The following is a 20,206-nucleotide window of genomic DNA, read 5'->3' on the forward strand; positions in this document are numbered from 1 at the left end:
AAAGTTTCTACACAATTTTATGTTTTCCTTTTGAAAATACACACACATGCCCTATATAAATTTTTTGTTTAAAAAAATTATGAACAGTTAATAATTTTTATGTTTACCATTTTATGTTAATAATATTTTAATTGTCATAAAAGTATAAAAAAAAGTTTTAAATAAAATATTTATAGCTGTTCCTTTTTAATTATAGTCATATGTGTACATGGTAAGGTATTGAGAATGGGTACATATTTATTCAACCTTTGACATGTTGCTATTAATCAATTACATTTTTAATAATATTAAAATGGTAGAAAGCTTTAAAAAAAAAATAACCTGAATAATTATTTTATTTATTTTTTATGTATTTATTTGATTTTAAAGGGGTATATGCTATTACTTAAAATTGTTTTTGAATAAGGAGATTATAGATATTCGAGTGCACGACACATTCTCTAGCAATTTAATGTAAAAAAAAAAACAGATATTTACACGGATATTAAAATGTAATTACTTTTTATATCGTTAAGATATATATTTTATTAATAATGACGAAATGCGGTAATATAGTATAAAAATAAAATGCATATATTTTTCATGAATGGATTACACCTTGATTTAATCCAACACCTAGTGCATATATGGCACTAAAAAATAAAAATAAATTTATTATTTTAAGCTTTATTTGTTTTTTTATATCTTAAAAGTTAAATTTTAATTTTATACATTTTTCCAATACCCAAAAGTTTAAAATATTTTTTTACACCTTTATATTTTTTAAGTATATTCCATATATGGTCATTATAGTGTATTATATTTTTTTCTCTTCAAATTAAGCTAATATTATTTTTTTGATTTTTATTATATATACATTTTTGAATAATGACAAAAATATCATTAATAGGAAGTGGCCAAATAGGGGCTATAGTAGGGCAACTTTGTTTATCTGAAAACATTGGAGACATAGTTTTATATGATGTAGTAAATGGGGTACCTCAAGGAAAATGCCTCGATTTAAAACATTATAGTGCAATTATAGGTGTAAACCGAAAAATAATAGGAACAAATAATGTGGAAGATATAAAAGACTCTGATGTTATTGTTATAACTGCTGGTGTTCAAAGAAAGGAGGGAATGTCCAGAGAAGATTTAATTGGTATAAATGGGAAAATAATAAAAAGTGTTGCTGAATCTGTAAAACAGTATGCACCAAATGCTTTTGTTATATGTGTTACAAACCCTCTTGATGTTATGGTTAATGTTTTTCACAAATATAGTAATTTACCTTACGAGAAAATATGTGGTATGGCTGGTATATTAGATACATCAAGATTTAGATCGTTGCTGAGTGAAAAGTTAAATGTTTCACCAGAAAATATTAATGCCATTATTTTAGGAGGTCATGGTGATCTTATGATGCCATTACCAAGATATTGTTCAATATCAGGTATCCCTTTATTAGAATATATTAAAAATCGTAATATATCAGAAAAAGATATAAATGATATAATAGAAAAGACAAGGAATATGGGGGGAGAAATTATTAAGCTAGCTAAATCTTCAGCTACATTTGCTCCTGCTGCTTCAATTCTTAAAATGATAAAATCGTATTTACAAGATCAAAGTCAATTATTTACATGTGCAGTTTATTTAAATGGCTTATATAATTGTAAAGATTTATATGCTGGGTCAACAGCATTTATTAATAAAACTGGTGCCCACCCAATTGAATTTGTATTAACAGAGGAAGAACAATCTTGTTATCAAAAATCAATAAACAACATTCGAGAGAATACACAAAAAGCCTTGAATGCAGTCAACTAAATTTGCATCATTTCCCCCTCCCCCTTAAAATGGATAATCAAATTTATCCATACACAAAATATAAATATGATAAATTATTACTATTTCCATTTATCATTATTATATGCGTGCATATATTATTTTTATGCTATAACCGCATTTTGTTCGCCTCATGAATAATAGGGATATATATATATATTTTAATCAAGATTGAAGAGTATGAAAATTTGCATTTAATATTTTACTAAAAATGTAAAAACATCCATAGTATTTTTACATTTATGTAAATATTTATATGGAAATGTAAATTTTTTGTTTCTTTATTTCTTAGTGAATTTTTTCGTTTACTCTTAAGACATTAGTGAAAAAAAAAAACACTAGCTAGCTATATTAATTTTTTTTTTTTTAAATTTAATAAGTTAACAAAATATAAAGTTTTGATAATTCAAAAAAAGTTAACTAACAATTTTACTTAACACAACATTTCGTAGCCTATAATAAATTCTAACGAATTAAGAATAAAAAAAAAATAAAAAAAATTAAGAAAAATGCAAAATAAAACATATTTAGCATTTAACAAATAATAAGTTAAGTATTAACAAAATCCAATATAAGCCCATTAATGCGGTATGGACTAATCTTTCGGTATTTCCTGGTCTAAAAAAATTAAAAAAAAAATATATCATAATAGTAATATATGTGTGTGAACTATTTTTTAATATGCATATAGATATGTGTGTGTGATTGTCTTTTTTATTGCTTACCCGTTGTCCAATCTAGCTACATTAAAAATATAAGGGTAGCAATAACCTCCGAACAATCCTCCAAGGTTCCCCATAATGTTTCCTATAAGTGGGAAATGAAAAATAAAAGAAGTGGAAAATAGAAAAATGAAATATGTAACAGTGAATGTAGAATAAAATTCGTGGATGGGAACGAATTGGTAATTTACAAAATTTTTTGTTTTCTTAATTTGTTACCATTGTGTGGGAACATGGATATTGTCAAATACATTGATATGATGGTAAACCTATGCAGTAAAAAAAATATATAAAATGTATAATTCAGTATTTCACATTTTGGTAGCATGCTTTGTTATATGGATTTTCTTTTTGTTGTTTTTATATTTGGTTCATACAAGTAAGTCCCTATGATTTCAATTTTTCCGCTAATTCTTCGAAAGTTGGATGTCACTTCTTGTAAAAAGAGTCCCATCATTCCCGATAGTATAGTACTTGTTCCTAATTGGGACTAACGAATTAACAAAAATAGTTATATTATATGAGAAAATAAAATATGTAATATAACCATTGTTTAAATATACAATATGCTTAGTTCATTCGTTTTAATAATACTTCATTGCAGTTTGCGGTTGCACACATTAATAAGTTCCCACAGATCGAACTAAATAACATGATTGCTATAGTATGAACTCGCCCATAACTTTAAAAAAAAAAAAAAAAATTATATATGTTTATTATATTATCATTTGTTGGGTTAGAAATGTTCGCTTAAAATGTAGCATAAATAAGCAAAATGATTTTCTAATTTTCTAATTTTCTAATTTTGTAATTACTTCTTCTCGACAACTATTCCAAGGTTAATTAAGTAATATGTGTTAATCTGAAAATAAAAAAAAATCAGAGTATGAAAAAGTATGGGCATAAATAGTATAAGAAATATGTTCATGTATTTATGCCCCTTTTTAAGCTGTACTATCAAACTCCATATATTAGGATGAATTAATGTGGCTGTTATTAATTTGTGGAAATGGTATTCAGTTGTAATAATGTCTCTGTTTATTCCTATACGTGTTATTACATCGCTAAAGATGAGAAAAATAAAATTACATGATTTTTAAAGGTGTATAACTGTCTATATATACACAAGCATAGAATTATATGGCTTTAATTTTTTTTTTTTTTTTTCAGATATGTCAATTTTCTCACTCTCTAATAAATAAAGGGTTGTATTTGTTAAAGAAATATATGTCATATCCAAAGAAAAAAATATATAAGAATACGGAGAGGATTATGGTAACATAATGGTGTTTATAGGAAGGGAATAAGATTTGAATAAATTGAATCTTCTTCTTAAAGGTTTTATAAAATAATGTTGCATATTTTAAAAGTAACAAGTCCGAGTCATCAAATGACTCATCATTTGGTAAATTTTGATAATTCATAAGAAATCTCATTTTTGTTTTTTTTTAATTATTTTCTATAGAATTGTAAATATTCTAACGCAATTATTATTATAATTGGTTATTCATTTACAAAAAATACGGAACAATAAAACAAATAAAAAATTGCGAACAAGCAATAATGTATTTAATTAGTAAAAAAAACAAAGTATCAAATAGGTGAGAATATTAAAAGCGAAAGAAAAATCGGAAGGGCATGAAGAATGTAGAAAAATGTGGAAAACTTTGCAGAAAATTTGAAAAATAAAATTATAGAAAATATTATAAACAATACTGTAAAAAAAGTAGTGACGATTGCAGAAATATTGTCGAAAAATTTTCAAAAAAATATATAGAAAATGCTTGTGTATACAATAAAGATAGCTAGTAAAATTTCACTGAATATTTTTGTAGTGGTATAGTTTTATAGTAAGGAGAGGGCTTCATTACTGTACGCAAAATTTATATGCTACTATATATGCATGCAAAGTTCATAACCCTAAAAATGGAAAAAACAAAAAAACAAAAAAAAAACAAAATCATTAACTCTTTTTAACACATAATTTTTATAATTAAAAATAATTTCTTAAAATCTTTTTAAGTATCCAATTTTGTTTTTTCGTTAAGTTTACAAATTAAGGTAGTGTTAAAATGGTATTTATTGAGTAACATTAATCAGGTTATTTTTTTTTTTTTGTTTCTCTAAAATTATTTAGTGTATTTTTTTTTTTTTTTTAAAAGTAAAATAAAAAAAGCTAGTTGTTCATAAATTATTCATAAGTTAATATAAAAATAGAAAAAATTCAATTTTGATTATTCATTTTGGAACATGTTTGTATGTGTATGGACGTATGAATCTATATAGGGGACAGCAATTATGATTTCCAAAGCATATACAAGAACATGCTTACATGTTTACACTTTTCTATATTTATAAATTTTATATTTTCTACAACTTTATAATATATTTAGCTTTTGGTGCTATTTCATTAGTTAGCTATTATGCAGCCAAGACAAATGAACGAGAGGAAAATTTCTAAGATAAGTCTTTTACTTCTTATTAACGAAATAATTAATTTTAATATCAAGTTAGTAAAGGACAATATATTAGATATTGATAGTGTAACCGATGGTGAACATCTGCAGGAACAAGTAAAGCAAATTTCCGAAGCAAAGAGCGAAATAGTAAATGCCGAGCCAGACACAGGAGATAACAAGCTTAATAGCAGTATCCCGACTCAAAATGCACAAAACAACAACGATGGCGAGCAAAGCAAACAAAACAGTACCGACTTGGACGAAGGCAAGCATCATATAAACATTTTGACAAACCGATTAAGGGACATGGGTAAAGGAATAGGAATAAAATTAGTAGAACGAATTTTAGTTTATAAAAATGACATAGTTGATATTAAAGATATTATAAAAATTATAGGGAAAGATATGTGGCTTATTATTTTTAATAAAAGTATTGATAAATTACAAACATATAAAAAAAATATATATATAATAGTTGATAATGATATAAGTATTTATTTAAAACATACTATGATTGATAATGAAACAAATCAAAAAAATAATTTTATTCATGCTTTTATAATTTTAATAATTGGAATAATTAAAGGTGCATTATCCCGATTTAAAATTAATTCTCGTGTTGCATACAACCTAAACTATCCTGCATGTAAGTCCTTACTTTGTTCATTCTGCATGTACAAACGTCTTTCTCTATACCTTTACATTTTACATGTTTACTCATCATTTTCACTTTCCCTTTTCAGGCTCCTTTCAAATAAGCATACTCGATGAGTGACTAGCCAAAGGACATACAATATATTGCACCAAATTTAAAATAAAAAATTCTCAAAATTTGTTTAGCCTTTTCAAAACCACAATAGTGTATTAACATTTCGAAGTAAAGAAGGTTACACTGTTTCTTTTTAAAATAACAAAATTAAGTTACTAGCTTAATTGAATAGCTTTTTTCACATCATACAAAAAACAAAATTCACAAAAAAAAATATTACAGTTATAAAGCATAACTAAGTGTCCAAGCGCAAGTGCGGGGACAATATAACAAACGAATGTGTGCATAACTAAATGGTTATGAAGGGATAAGCAAAATGATTACGACGTGACAAGTAGAATTATTAGGAAGTGATATGTGAAATCCCGATGAGGATGTATATAGAGCATCTCATTAGTGCACTATGCTGTGACTAAAATTGTTTTCATGTTTTTGTATACTTTCTTTTATGATTATAATAATTTACCAAAATAATTTATTTTTTTTAATAATAATTTTTCCTGATTTTTTATCAACACACTCAAATTTGGTTAATCCATGACATTTTTTTGAAAATAAAAAATTATTTTCATTATGTAATAAATATGTATTATTATCTTTATGTTGGATATTTTGAAAAGCATTATCCGATTTATTTATTAAGTCTACTTTAGTTTGATTTAATAATATTCCTTGGTCATAGTCTATAAATATTTGATGTTTTTTTATTAACGGTTCACCATAATCTATTTTATTTTTATTTTTTTTATGTAAATTTTTTTCTACATTTTCAATTTTAGAATAAGTTGGAAATAAAAAATAATTTCTATTTTGAATGCAATTGCTATTGTTCAATTTTTGTGAATAATTTGAATTTTCTTTAAAAGAATTTTTTTCTTTTTCATACTTCATATATATGTTGTTTTTTTTTTCATTTTGGCTAGAATATATTAAATTTGTTATGTCCCTTTTTGTTAGTTCATCAGCGTGATTTAAAGCATTAAAATTGTAAAAGCAAATATTTTGTAAAAAGTTTTTTATAAAATTTGTTTTTTTATCAATCGAATCTAATGATATAAATGAGTCTTTGTCAAAATAATAATATTTGCCATTTAATAATTTCATATGTCTTTTTTTTAATTCCATAAATCCATTTAAATTTTCTGAACAAGCTAAATATTTTTTTCGTGATAATATATCAATATATATATTTTTATTATCCCCTTTAATAAATATATCAAACATATAAGGTTTTTTTTCTTTTACTATTTCAAAATTGTCTACATTTAAATAATTTAATATATTCAATATTTCATCATGCATTGTTGTATATTCTTTACATTGAATAAAATTCAAATTTTTAGAAATAAATGTGTTTATAGATAATGGAAACTGTTTAATAAAATTTTCTCTTTCAAGAACTGTACTAAAGCATATAATGCTTAGCATATTATTTTGTTTATTATTTTTTTTTCCAATTCTTTTGCTGTCTTTATTCATACCGGTACTATCACTATCTATAGAAATGATATGATTAAAAAATAATTGCATAAACTCAAAGTCATATATATTATTCATTACTAATCCTGTGGTAAATACGATTAACTGTTTGGCTGTAAAACTACATAACAATTCTTTTCCCTTATCAAGACAAATTTTATAAAACTCAGCATTTTGATAATGAACTTTTGATAAACTATGAACAATCAAGCTTAAATTTATTGCAGATATATTTTCAATTCTTCGAGTTAAAATTTCACATAATATATCAAACAAATTATCATCTTTTTTTTTTAACTTCCCTAGTGTGTATATAATATTCGTGATGTTTACGTCATTTAGACTTTCAGCGTGCCTGTAAAAGGTGAAAATATTTGTGTGTGCAAAATAGAAATATATATATATAGACATAATTTTATGTATTTTTAAAAATGCAGTATGACAAGCCTTTTCAAATTTCGCTTTTTGATTGGCTTTAACAGATTTGTGCTATTTCAAAATGAGAGCATATATTTTTTTTTTCAATTTTAGCATAATTATAAAAATAAAAAATGCCTGAACGTTCATATTTTTTACTATTTAAATATAGCTTTTTAGCTAGCTATTTTTTTTTTTTTTTTTTTTTTTTTTTTTTTATTTCCTATAGTTATACCTTCTGAATAGGGCAAGGCAAGAGTTAACGAACTTGTCATCGTAGTACTCATTTTTTGAAAGTGAATAAAAGGAAAGACAAAGAGATAAAGTGTTAAACTCTTTAGTTCTGTTTGTAAACACATCAGCTAAATATTTATAAATAAATTTATAAAATCCAAGATTAAATTTAATGTTACTTAAAATATAGAGATATAAAGAAATATATTTGATGTCTATATTTTTAATATTTTTTTTTATTCTGTAATGTAATTTATAAAATATTTGTATAGGTATTAAATTCATTTTAAAATAATAATATAATATTAAAATTAATACATTTGTATTTTCATTAATTGCTGGTTTTTTATTTATCAAATGAATAATTGTCCTTAAAATTTTTATATACGTATTTTTGTATTCACTATATTTTATATTCGAATTATTTAATTGAGTTACATTTTGTATAACAATTTGCCCATTTGGTGTTAAGCCATTTGTATTATTATTAAGCTCGGTATTGTTAATATTATTTTTGGTTGTCCCTTTTTTATCATTATAATTATTTTTAGCGGCTTGATTTTTATTCGGATTAGTATTAGTTAGTGTATTATTATTTAGGCAAGATAATATATCGGATTTACTAATTTTTATATTAGATCTGTTCATAAAATATAGAAGAGAAAGCATATCTAAATAATTCAGGTTTCCTACATTTAGTAATATATATTTACATATATAAAGTAAATAATAATTTGCTACATTAAATAAAGATGAATATGAATGTAATATATAAGACAAGGCACTATTATTTAAATGATTTGTATACACATTTAACATATTAATTTTATGGTTTTTTTTTTTTTTATTTAATAATTGGATAGTATATTGATAATCGTCTTTATTATTTTGGTCGTTATCATCACTTTTTAATAATTTCGATAATTTGTTACTTTTATAAACCTTAATATGGTTGCAAATACTTTTTAATATATTTTTAAAATATGTATACTTATTTAATCTTATGTTTTTATAACTTATGGCAGTAGACAATAATAAAGATGGTGATGCTGTGTGTATATTATTATTTATATGATCAAGAAAATTTTTAATTGTTTTTATATTTTTTAAAACATTATAACGTATTTTTGATTTACTTAAATTTTGTAACTCATAAATAAAAACACTTATTTTTATATTATCTTTATTTTTTTCATATTCATTTATTTTTTTTAGACATAATATTAAAATATGTTCGCTTTCTTTATTTATGTAGCTTTTTGTATATGCAGAGAATATTTTATTGCTCTTTAACTTGTCGCTTAATATTAGGCGATCATTAAATATGTTTATATTATTATTGTTAACGTGTGGGTCTAGGTCTAGTTTATACTCTTTCACTTCGTTGGAACTACTTGGGTGGCTTGCTTCCCCATAAAGGTACGGAAATTTAGTAGCCAATTTGGTAGAAAAATGCTTTGCCGTTTTCACTTGTTTAGTTTTCAAACATTTTGTAATTTGTGGAAACCTGGAGTAAGTTCCCACGCATTGCATACTTCGCATTGTATCGCTAGTCTCGTTGTGATTTAACTAGCTTCTTTAGTGTCAAATTATATTGTATATATTATGTATGTGCCTATTTTTTTACATCCTTTCTAGTTATACGCTTTTAAAGTGGTTATCAATTGACATGTTGTAATTGTTTACTTTAAAAAAGCCATTTATGATACGAATTTATAAGCCTATATGTTAGTGTATATAAGTATGGTCTTCAAATTGTATGTTAATTTTACAAAACAATAATTTTTTCAAAAAAATAATATGCAAATAACAAATTATATTAAAAACAATAAGAATAATTTAATTTCAAATTTTTAATTATTTTAAAAGATAATTGATAAGTATATTATAAAAGAAAAATATGTCACAGGCCAATGGAACTTTTTATAGAAAAATAGTCACATTTCTCTTGTTCGAATTTTAAAATATTATTTATTCATTTTGATATACTTAATTATGTTACTAATTTATGTGTATGTATTTTATAATCGTTTTTTTTCAAATGTAACTACGATATGTTAAGAAAAATGCTGATGGAAATTTTTTTAAAATATGTCAAAGCGTGGATTATTTAATTTGCCCCTTTGTACTTGGCTTAATTAAAATTTTTTTTTTTTTTTTTTTTTTTTTTTTTTTTTTTTTTTAATTTTTCACACTTTATCAAATTGATTACCCATTTTTAATGACACACATCAGGTGTTTTTTTCGTTTAAAATATAAAAAAGGTATTTGACTAACGTTTCATATTTGTGAAAAAAAATAAAATAAATTTAGTTTGTAATAATGCAAAAGATCGAATTTTAAGACGTACGATGAATGATACTCCCAATTGTGTAAATATATATTTTCCTAAAAATTTTAAAATATTTGAAAATGTTTCAAAATGCTTTTTGTATGGATTTTCGAACGGTAGCACATATGCCACCATTTATGTTTCCTCCAAATATGTAAAACAATAAACAATAAAAGATAAAGCAATAAAATTGTATGCATGTTACACTGCATCGTTTCTGATGAGTATTGTGTACCTTTTCCATTTTTCCACGTTCTAAATTTTTTTTCTTTTTTCATTTTGTTTGGCTATTGGATAGGTTGACCAAATAGGAGTTCAAGCAAATCATGAACAAACAAAACATTGGGAAGCCTTTCGAATATTGGGAGAATTAGTGTTTGTAAAAAATGATGAAGATATAAAAAAATACACAAATTCAAAAGATAAGAAAGATAAAATAAATTATATATATGCCATTTATTATAAAAATAAACCAATAGTTGTAAAAATTAATACACAAAATAAGATAAAAACTAGTGCCCTATTTATTTTATATAATACAGATAAGTATATTTACAATTTTGATACAGATCATGTAAATAACTTAATTTCAGACGCCTATAAAAGAGAAATCGTATACATATATTCTAACAAAAATGGTTATAGAAATACTGAAAAAAGTTGTAGCATATCAAATGATAGCAAAACTGAGTATGTAAATAATTCAAATTTAGATAATATAAAAATAAAGCATACAAATATTGGCCATGACCAATTAGATCAGTGTGCTCATACTACAACAGATAGGGAGAATAAACCATGTTGTGAAAATAAAATAAAAGAAAAAGAAGAGTCTACTAATATTCCTGATACAGCCAATTTAGAAAATGAGAAAAATGATGGCGAAAAAAAAAAAATAATATATTATGACTTATCAAAAAATAATATGTGCGAAAATCTACTTATAAGGGATGTAATAAATTTAATTAACACCAGATATGTTTATATTGAAGAGGTGGAAAAATTGGAAGAAGATATTCAGGCTAACACAAATGAAATGTCTAGCAAAGACAGTGAGCGTGATGAAAACAGTGAAAGCAATGAAAAAGATTTAACAGACCAACAGCATATTCCTATAACTTATATATGGCTATTTTTTATGTACATTATTTCAGTCATAAATAAGACAATATATTGCATACTTTGTATACCATATATTTTTAGTGAAAAAATTGGATCAAAGAATAAATTAAGTATTTTTAAATTAATAAAAGAAAAATGTTTATTAAATTCTGAGTGGTATAAAATATTTTTAGAAATAATTGAAAAAAAAAAAAAAAAAAATTTTTACGAATATTATAAATATAAACAAATATTATTAATTCGAGGGTTTAGTTTATTATTAGACATATTAGGGGGGGCCATTTTATTTTATATGATCTCAATTCAAATAATTAATTTAGGGCTCATTTACGACAAAATAAAAATTGTCTTTGAAACGAGCACCTTGACGTAAGGAACGAAAAAGTGCAATACCAAACGTGTGCAACCAACATATTATTATGTAGAGCATATGCTTTATTTTATTTTTTCCCTTAGATCAATATTAGGTACCTTGTTGCAAAAACCATTGGGAATAAAATTAAACAACAATTTTACGTCCTTTATTGGAAGTGTGGTTGTGTCCATTTTGGACAAATGGTATGATATTATCATCATGCTTGTTTATTTTTAAATATTTTTGTGTGCATATTTAAAATTTTTTTTATTTTTTTATTTTTTTATTTTTTCACACTTTTAGGGAATTTTTTAAAAGTTTAATTCCGTTTGAAAGGAGCTCGATAATCCGTTTTTTCAGCATATCCAGTTTATTAGGATTGTCTATTTTTCTTTCCCTTACGATTGATTACTTTAGGTTTATTACTGTACATGTAAGAATATATTAAAATGGGTTGACAAAGATAAATGTATTCCTTTTTGTTTTTTCCACTTTATATTGTCATCATTTAATTCCATCATACGTGTTATGCTTTATTTTTTTTTCAACTCAGGTAACAATAATATATTTTTTTTTCAAAAGAATTTTTTTCATATTCCATAGTAACATGTACTCTTTGTATTTACTATTCAAGTATGCTCAAAATTTACAAAAAAAAAAAAAAAAAAAAAAAAAAAACTAGCCACTACTTTTACTTATTTCGCTACCTATTTGTTACAACCTTTTAGTGGGAAAAAATGGAATGTTCTAAAATCGAGAGTAGACACAAATTATTATACTAGCGAAGAAGTTATACTTGGTAAAAAATTAAAAAATAAAAATAAATGATTATTTATATGTTGTTACACTAGTTGGTTATTTTATACTATCTTATTTTTTGAATAATGTATAGGGACAATGTTATTTGCTATATTAATATTTCTCTCCCCAACTGTTCTCATTCTTCTATTTGTTTTTGGAATTGTATACTTCGTAATTAAAGGTATAAGAAATGAAAAAATAAGTCTGCACATTCAAAAGGGTATAAAAATTATAGTAATTAATTATGACTATGGAATAATTTTTTTTTTTTTTTTTTTTTTTTTTTTTGCACACATTTTGATAGGGCTTATATATTTTTTGGTAATTTTAAAGGAACTTATTTTATACTCTCCGATTTATATTCTCTTGTTAAGGAGTGAAAATAAATATATTAGCAAGGGAATAAAAATGAGACCATGTAAGAAGAAATAAAAAAATTGCTAAAACAAAACAATTAAAAATAATGAAAAATAATGAAAAATAACAAAAAACTGTCTTTAAATTTAATAAACTTTTGTAGGTCAAGATATAGTAAATTGCAAAACGAAAAAACATACCTAATTAATTACTTACCGATCTAAGACAAGAATATGCGTTTGTCCATTTTCATTTTTTAGTATGCATAAGTTTGTATATATTTTTATTTATTTTTTTTGTACTACCTTTGCAGAAAGCTAACGAATTAGTTGATCTTCCTCAATCACATTACCTGCTTTTGGAAAATGACAAATTTTTATTTTCCGATAAAATAAAGTTACTTCTTGCCATTTATTTTAATTACCCAAATTTTAAATAAATTATTTTTTTTTTTAGCAACTTTTTTTTTGTATATGATAAAATAAGTAAGCATAGTGTCCAATATAGTTGCTTAGCATATATAGGACATGTTGTTTTGTAATTTATATTTTGATACCTTTCCACATTCTTAATAATAACATAATTGTGATATTTTTTAAAAAGCTTATCTTGCTTAATATATAAAAAGACAACATAAATTTACTATTTATCAATTAATATTTTATATACATATAGTTTTTTACATATTATTATTATCTTTTAAAAAGGTGAACATTTTAAAAGCACTTTATTTCAAACAGGCAAAAAAAAAAAAAATTAAATAAAGGTTACTAATTACGTTACAAAATTAAATGTGTTAATTTAAAAACAAAGAGAAAGAGCAGTAGTATAAAAAAAATTTATAATCCAATAATGCAAACAAATAAAAAATAAACAAACATACACACATATGTGAATTTATTGATTTAAAATATTAATATCTACTAAGATGGTTTTGTAGCTTTTCCTTGTATGTATCATTGATTTTTTGTATCCCGGATTTTAGTTCCTTCTGTAAAACAAAATATAAAATAAAAATTTACAATAATATAAACATATTTGAAATGAGTTTATATAAAATGGAAAATAAAACTTACATATACAATTAGCGATCTTGTAGTGTCATGAAAATTTAATTTCAAAACGTTTTTCATAAAAGTTAATTCTTTATGGCACCATTCCTTTTTAACATTGGTTATCCTACGAAAAATTGTGTAAATTATATTTCATAAATATGTAAGAAAATTTTAAAAGTAAAAAATTGTAGAACCATTTTATATACATTTAATGTGTGCTAAATTTTTAAACTTACGTTTTGTTCTTTTTGTAGGATGTAGTATATTTATTTAAAATATAATCATTTTTATATGTCTTAACATTGGGATCTATTATATGATCATCATTGTTTGAACTGTAACTTCGAATAGGATTTGGATAATTATTGTCAAGGGTAGTATCATTAAATATTTTTTCGGAATTATTAAAATTCGAAAAACTTGAGTCTTCAATGTAATTATTTTCTTCATTATTATAGCTATACACATAAAATATTAATTTTTTATTATCATTTTTATCAATATATAAATCAATTAACATAAGAGGATAACTAAATATTATTAGTCCTTGATTCGCATGACTATTTGAAGGGACACATAATAAAAAGTTTGTATCATCTTCAATGTAGTAGCAGTTGAACTGAAAAAAAAAAAAAAAATACAAAATGGCTAGCTGTGTACATATATTTATGCATGTACATATTTTATTATACTTTTTTTGAATTATTACAATTTGATTATTATGTTTTAAGTAGCATTTAATCATATTTTTATTTTTTATATCAATTAAAGCCGTTATGCTGTTATAGCTAAAATCAAATGGCATGATATTCGTTTCTTCACTGAAAAGGGAGGAAAAATTAATTTCGATATGAAAAATTTTGCATTAATCATAAATTTATTATTGTTTTATTGTCTTATTTTATTTCTTAATTTATAACCTTTCTGAACTTGAGACAATTTTGCTCAGCTTTTTGGATAATCCATCAAGAACAAACAAGGCCTATCATGTTAAAAAGGTGAAAAAAATAATGAAAGCACAATTGGAATAACATTTTGCACACACATAAATATATGAACACATTTTTACATGCACATGGTCAGGCAAATTTAGTTATTGACACAAAAGTCTAATGTATCATCAGCAAAATAGTGATTTTTTTTATTCTTTTCTTTTTTGTTTTCTTACATGAACATTTCTTCTGTATATTTCGATTTGAGAAACTGGGTAGAGCAAATAGTTATCATCATTGTCTATAAATAAAAAGTTGTTAATAATTATGAGATAATTCGAAATAATTCACATTTAGCTATTTTTTATTTAATTTTCTACATACTATTTGCGCTATTTATAATGCTAATCAGTATGGGGTCCTTCGAAATGCTTATTTTTTCTTGAGAACAGTTTTCATAAATTTTACACTCCTCCTGTTGATAATAAAACGGTGTGAAATAATTTTTTAAGAATTGAAAAATATGATATAAAAAAAAATAATACACAGAAGGCTGATCGGACTTACCCAGAATATTTGACACGCTTTGTATTCCATTTTTTCTGTAATTTTTTTAATTTTATTGGCTAATTTTTTCTTAATCTAAAAAATGGGAAAAATGAATGATATAGACAATATGAAGGTTAACAAATTGGAAAAAGCATGAACATACTTATTTTTTCAGGTTTGTGTATTATATATATTTTTCCTGTCTGTTCGCAAGCTCTTACTTTATTTATTATTTTTAAAAGAGGAAGGCAGAACTCAGTACACACAGACTTGTCTGTTATTTTGTCAATATAAATTGATGTCAAATTAGTTAACAATTTTAACGTAATTATTCTTAAATATACATTATTTATATGAACATTTACAACATCCCATAATACGTATAAGAAATTATGTTTTGAAATTTTAAAAAATGATATATGAATATTATTTAAATCGGAATTATAATTTTCTATAAAATTATAAATAAATTGTATACTTAATAATAGATAAATGTCTGAGATTTTATTTTTTATATTCGCTTGTTCAGATTTTTTAATATTTTTTTCTTTTTGTATATTTGTCAAAAGAATATAATTTAGCAATATGGGATTGCTTAGTTCGTTGTACTTGTTCATGTCGTTCTCTTTATTTTCGCTGTCTTTATTTTCGTCGCTTTTATTTTCGCCGTCTTTGTTTTCGCCATCTGTTTGTTTGGTTTGTTTTGACTGATCGTTCATGTCCGCACCTTCGTCTGCACACTCTTCAGATTTGTTCTCCTCCCTTTTAAGGTCCAAAGAATCTGCATTTGTATTTCCAAAATATTGGTCTATCAGATTAGAAAACATACGTTCCTCCTCAGTGTTATATTCGGGTATCAAATCATCGATGGATTTTGAATATACATTTTCAAAGTCTATATCATTATTTGATTTGATTGGTGTGATAGTACTTTTTCTTTTATATGGATCGAAAAAATAATTATAAAATGGTGGATCCTTCAATTCATTTGATAATATTTTATGTAAAAAATTAACATGAATCTGTTCTCCAAATATTAATGAATAAACAATATTATTTATTTTATTATTTTTTAATATATTTAACGATCGAATAAGTATAAATAATGATACGTTTGTGTTAATAATATAATTATATAATACTGTAAGATTTTTAAATGAATTTACATAACATGTTGGATGTAAACATAATCCTAATTTGAAAAGTTGATAATACATACTAGTTATAGTTAAATTGTTATCATAATATTCTAATACTTTATTTGTATAGGAACTAAAATTGAATATATATTTATATATATCATTATTAATATTTTCATCAAAGGTTATTTTTTTTGATAAAATTGGAATATTTAAATGTAGCATATCCCATATATCTTGTTCACTATTTTTATCTAACATTGTATTATTATTTAATAATTTTTTTAATTCCTTTATTTCGTTAGAGCACCAAGAAAATGGAAAACAACCTGAGAAATTGTCTTGATCAAGGTCGTTACCTTCATTTTTATTTATCTCGGAACTATTATCTTTTTTAATTTCGCTATTTTTATCAAAATTTTCTTCAACTTTTAATTTAGATGTCTTATTCCTTTTTTTATGTAACACACCATAACTTGAATCCATTTGAAGATATACTTTTTTTTTTCGTCTTTGAAAATAAGAATTTTTTAAATCATTATCTTTTATATAATTTGTATACTCTTGATTTTCATTTTGTTTTTTTTCAGTCTCGTTTTTGTCTTTTTTAGAATTATTTTTTCCTTTAAAATATAAAAAATCATAAGCACTACTTCCCTTTTTTCCTTTTTTTTTTTTTAAACTATTTCGTTTCGTATCTACTAAATTAGTTTCATCATTTAGTTTGTCATCTTGGATCTCAGTTTTATTTTCTTTATTTTTAGAATCATCTATATAAATATTTTCCTCATTATATGCACTGTCATAATTTTTACTATTTTGGTCGTTAACAAATGTACTTGAATTTGCAGATGATAAATTAGATGATGATAAATTTTTAAAAAAATCGAAATTTTTATTATTTTTTAAGCTTTTATTTTTATCTATATTTTCTCTATCTATAAATTTTAGAAATGGTATACCTTCATCATATTGTGTATTTGAAATATCACTAGGAGGGCATATTAAATTTGTATCTTCTACATTTTCTTTTTTTTCATGTTCGTTATTTCTTAGTGCCTCTGTTTTAATTTCACTAGATTGGTTTGAGCTATCATCCTTTTTGTCTACTTCCAAATTTGTATCGACACTAACTGGATTACTAGATGAATCACCCATTTCTTGTTGTTGTTCTTGTGGCTGATCTTGGATAGGGGATAAGTTTTTTGTATCTACATTTTTATCATCTTGTTTGATCTCTTTGTTATTAAAATTTTCTGAACTGTTAATAACATTTTCATTATCTTTCGAAAAGTATAAATAATCAAAACTTTCATTTTTTTTCGCTTTTTTAAATTGTTCATTTTCTTGGTTTACATTTTGATCACACTCATTAGAAATCGAAAATTGAAAATTGTCATTATCCTTTTCATTATTTATCAAATCACAATAAATAGAACTATGGAATGATCCAATTATTGGAAAATAAAAATAAATAATTAATTTTAATATTAACATGTCATTAATTTTTTTTTTATCACAATTTAGCATATCTTCAAAAAAATATAAGACATCATCAATTTCATCTAAATAGCTATTAAACAATTTATTTAATTTTTCTGATTCATTTATTTTAGAATATATTTTGTTAATTTTTATTAAATGGGTTCGTAAGTAGCAAACCAAAACTGCGAAAAAGGAGGACCTTAGTAAAATCAAATTTTCGATTCCCTCATCCTCGACTGAAAAGGAAGAAGTAGCACAGTTTGACAATGAAATGGGGTGTAAAACAATAAAGGTAAACTATTTTGATAATGTATAAGCTCGAAACGGGATGATAGAGACGGATATGCAAAACATAGGGGTGCAAACTTACTTTTGAAAATGTTTAAGATGATGTTTTTCACGTAGGTTCTCGTAATTATGTCATTGAACTTGTACAGTCGCAGTGACTCGGTGTACAATGGAAACTTTTTGTTTTTCTATAAAAAGGTGTGGAAAAATGAAGGAGTGAAAATGTATCCATTTTTAAGAATGGTGCAGGTATACTATTGGTTAGTTCCTTTCCTTACTTCGTTAAAGAAAAACTTCGAAGTGTGATAGTTTAAGAAGAAAGATATTGATTTCATCATGGAGATATAGTAGGGAATGATTTCTTCATCTTGATGTATGAAAGTTGTATATATTAGGTTATTAATTTTGTTATTACTAAATATGTAATCTAAGAAAGGAAGAAGAAAATGTGGCATGGTTATAGATACATAAAGGTAGCGGAATAATGTAATAACATTGAAAAGGTGTGCATATTGTATTCACATTTTTTGTTTGACAATATTATATATAGTATTTTATTACATAGAGATATGTCCTTCTGTAGATTTTGAATCAAGAGTGTTAAAGACTGATAGACTTGAATCCTTACGGTTTTATTTATGTCTTGGCGGAGTAGATAAATAAAATGGCTGAAGATGTTGTCTTCACAAAAGTACCTGTTAATAAAATAAAACAAAATAAATAGGAAAATATAACATAATAAATCTATATGTAACAGAAAAATGCAATGCTCTTTTTGTGTCTATATATGCATTCATTTTTAATTACTGAAAAATTTGATCATCATGTTTGTCGCCCCATATTGTTATTTGGGTTATTCGTCTTAAAAGTTCGGTAAAATTATTTGTATTCACATTATTTAAATTTATGTTTACTAACTTCTCAAAGTAATACCTTTAATAAAAAAATGAAAAACAAATATACAATGTCAATTTTGGAAAATTTTATGTATGCACATATGTAGGACAGACTATATTGTATACATGTTTAAAATTGTAACATGTACAATAAGATGATTTATTTATTAATTTTTCATCTTTAACACACCTTAAATCTTCGTGAGTAAATATTTCTTTTTCATTTTTTGAATTTTTAAATTTGTCATCAAAATTACTAAAATTAAATACATTCCACATATTTACAAAAATTATTTTCCTTTAATTTTGTATTAATCATATGTTATATACTACATTATATATGCAGAGTATAGGAATGAATATTAATATATATATAAATAAATTTTATGAAATTATGTGGAAATGGTTCTTATTTAACACAATAATAATATAATTATCATTATATATTATTTATAATATATTTTATATAGTAATTAACACAACAGTTTTTCTGCTATTTCACTTCATTTTAAGATTTTGACTGATTAATTTTAATTTTACTTTTTTTTAGTATTATTATTTTTTTTTTTGTTTAAGTTATGCAGACGTGAATAAAAGATTAAAATTTTTGTTCTTCACATTTTTTGATTTATTTATAACTTTTAATTTATGTTTTTTTTTTCTCGTGTAGGAACAACTTTATATGCATATAACTAATTGACTCGTGGAATTACGTTATTTTTTTTTTTATAAAAAAAATTAAAAAAAATAAAAAATATATATCATTTAAAAAATGCAGTTAAGATAAATGCATATAAAATGATTATAAGAAGAAAAATAGGCATTTTTTCAAATTAATATATAATAAGTATAATGTTTATGTATATAATGTATTCTTTGTTTTTATACATGTATGTATATAATTAGCACAAGGAAATGACGGAAATTAAAAATAAAAAAGAGGAAAATAATGTTTGTTCCCCCAATGAATCAAGTATATATTTACAAT

General features: G+C 23.7%; 6 protein-coding genes across 6 annotated transcripts; 3 read left to right on the forward strand and 3 right to left on the reverse strand.

Moving 5' to 3' along the window:
- Positions 1-867: 867 nt before the first annotated feature.
- PCHAS_1117200 (malate dehydrogenase, putative) lies at positions 868-1,809 on the forward strand (the record flags this gene model as incomplete). The annotated part of the gene is made up of 1 exon (XM_732293.2): positions 868-1,809. The coding sequence occupies one exon, from the start codon at positions 868-870 to the stop codon at positions 1,807-1,809; it is 942 nt and encodes a 313-aa protein (XP_737386.2).
- A 545-nt stretch (positions 1,810-2,354) lies between these two features.
- Positions 2,355-3,985, reverse strand: PCHAS_1117300 (rhomboid protease ROM10, putative; the record flags this gene model as incomplete). The annotated part of the gene is made up of 8 exons (XM_016798583.1): positions 2,355-2,445; positions 2,553-2,634; positions 2,769-2,818; positions 2,927-3,039; positions 3,144-3,231; positions 3,365-3,411; positions 3,505-3,613; positions 3,738-3,985. The coding sequence occupies 8 exons, from the start codon at positions 3,983-3,985 to the stop codon at positions 2,355-2,357; spliced, it is 828 nt and encodes a 275-aa protein (XP_016653972.1).
- A 987-nt stretch (positions 3,986-4,972) lies between these two features.
- Positions 4,973-5,783, forward strand: PCHAS_1117400 (trafficking protein particle complex subunit 6A, putative; the record flags this gene model as incomplete). Its single annotated transcript, XM_016798584.1, has 2 exons — positions 4,973-5,654; positions 5,752-5,783. 2 exons carry the CDS (start codon positions 4,973-4,975, stop codon positions 5,781-5,783), a joined length of 714 nt encoding a protein of 237 aa, XP_016653973.1.
- A 456-nt stretch (positions 5,784-6,239) lies between these two features.
- PCHAS_1117500 (heptatricopeptide repeat-containing protein, putative) lies at positions 6,240-9,449 on the reverse strand (the record flags this gene model as incomplete). Its single annotated transcript, XM_738488.2, has 2 exons — positions 6,240-7,611; positions 7,909-9,449. The coding sequence occupies 2 exons, from the start codon at positions 9,447-9,449 to the stop codon at positions 6,240-6,242; spliced, it is 2,913 nt and encodes a 970-aa protein (XP_743581.2).
- An 809-nt stretch (positions 9,450-10,258) lies between these two features.
- Positions 10,259-13,313, forward strand: PCHAS_1117600 (phosphatidylinositol N-acetylglucosaminyltransferase subunit GPI1, putative; the record flags this gene model as incomplete). Its single annotated transcript, XM_016798585.1, has 10 exons — positions 10,259-10,393; positions 10,538-11,730; positions 11,818-11,919; positions 12,020-12,149; positions 12,270-12,349; positions 12,445-12,515; positions 12,609-12,698; positions 12,822-12,935; positions 13,044-13,048; positions 13,188-13,313. The coding sequence occupies 10 exons, from the start codon at positions 10,259-10,261 to the stop codon at positions 13,311-13,313; spliced, it is 2,046 nt and encodes a 681-aa protein (XP_016653974.1).
- A 474-nt stretch (positions 13,314-13,787) lies between these two features.
- On the reverse strand, positions 13,788-19,497 carry PCHAS_1117700 (conserved protein, unknown function; the record flags this gene model as incomplete). Its single annotated transcript, XM_016798587.1, has 14 exons — positions 13,788-13,865; positions 13,951-14,053; positions 14,166-14,548; positions 14,639-14,750; positions 14,850-14,911; positions 15,098-15,162; positions 15,246-15,336; positions 15,429-15,503; positions 15,632-18,270; positions 18,405-18,510; positions 18,601-18,749; positions 18,884-19,017; positions 19,130-19,255; positions 19,409-19,497. The coding sequence occupies 14 exons, from the start codon at positions 19,495-19,497 to the stop codon at positions 13,788-13,790; spliced, it is 4,212 nt and encodes a 1,403-aa protein (XP_016653975.1).
- Between the last annotated feature and the right edge of the window lie 709 nt (positions 19,498-20,206).

Source organism: Plasmodium chabaudi (assembly GCF_900002335.3).
Source record: "Plasmodium chabaudi chabaudi strain AS genome assembly, chromosome: 11".
Taxonomy (NCBI): domain Eukaryota; phylum Apicomplexa; class Aconoidasida; order Haemosporida; family Plasmodiidae; genus Plasmodium; species Plasmodium chabaudi.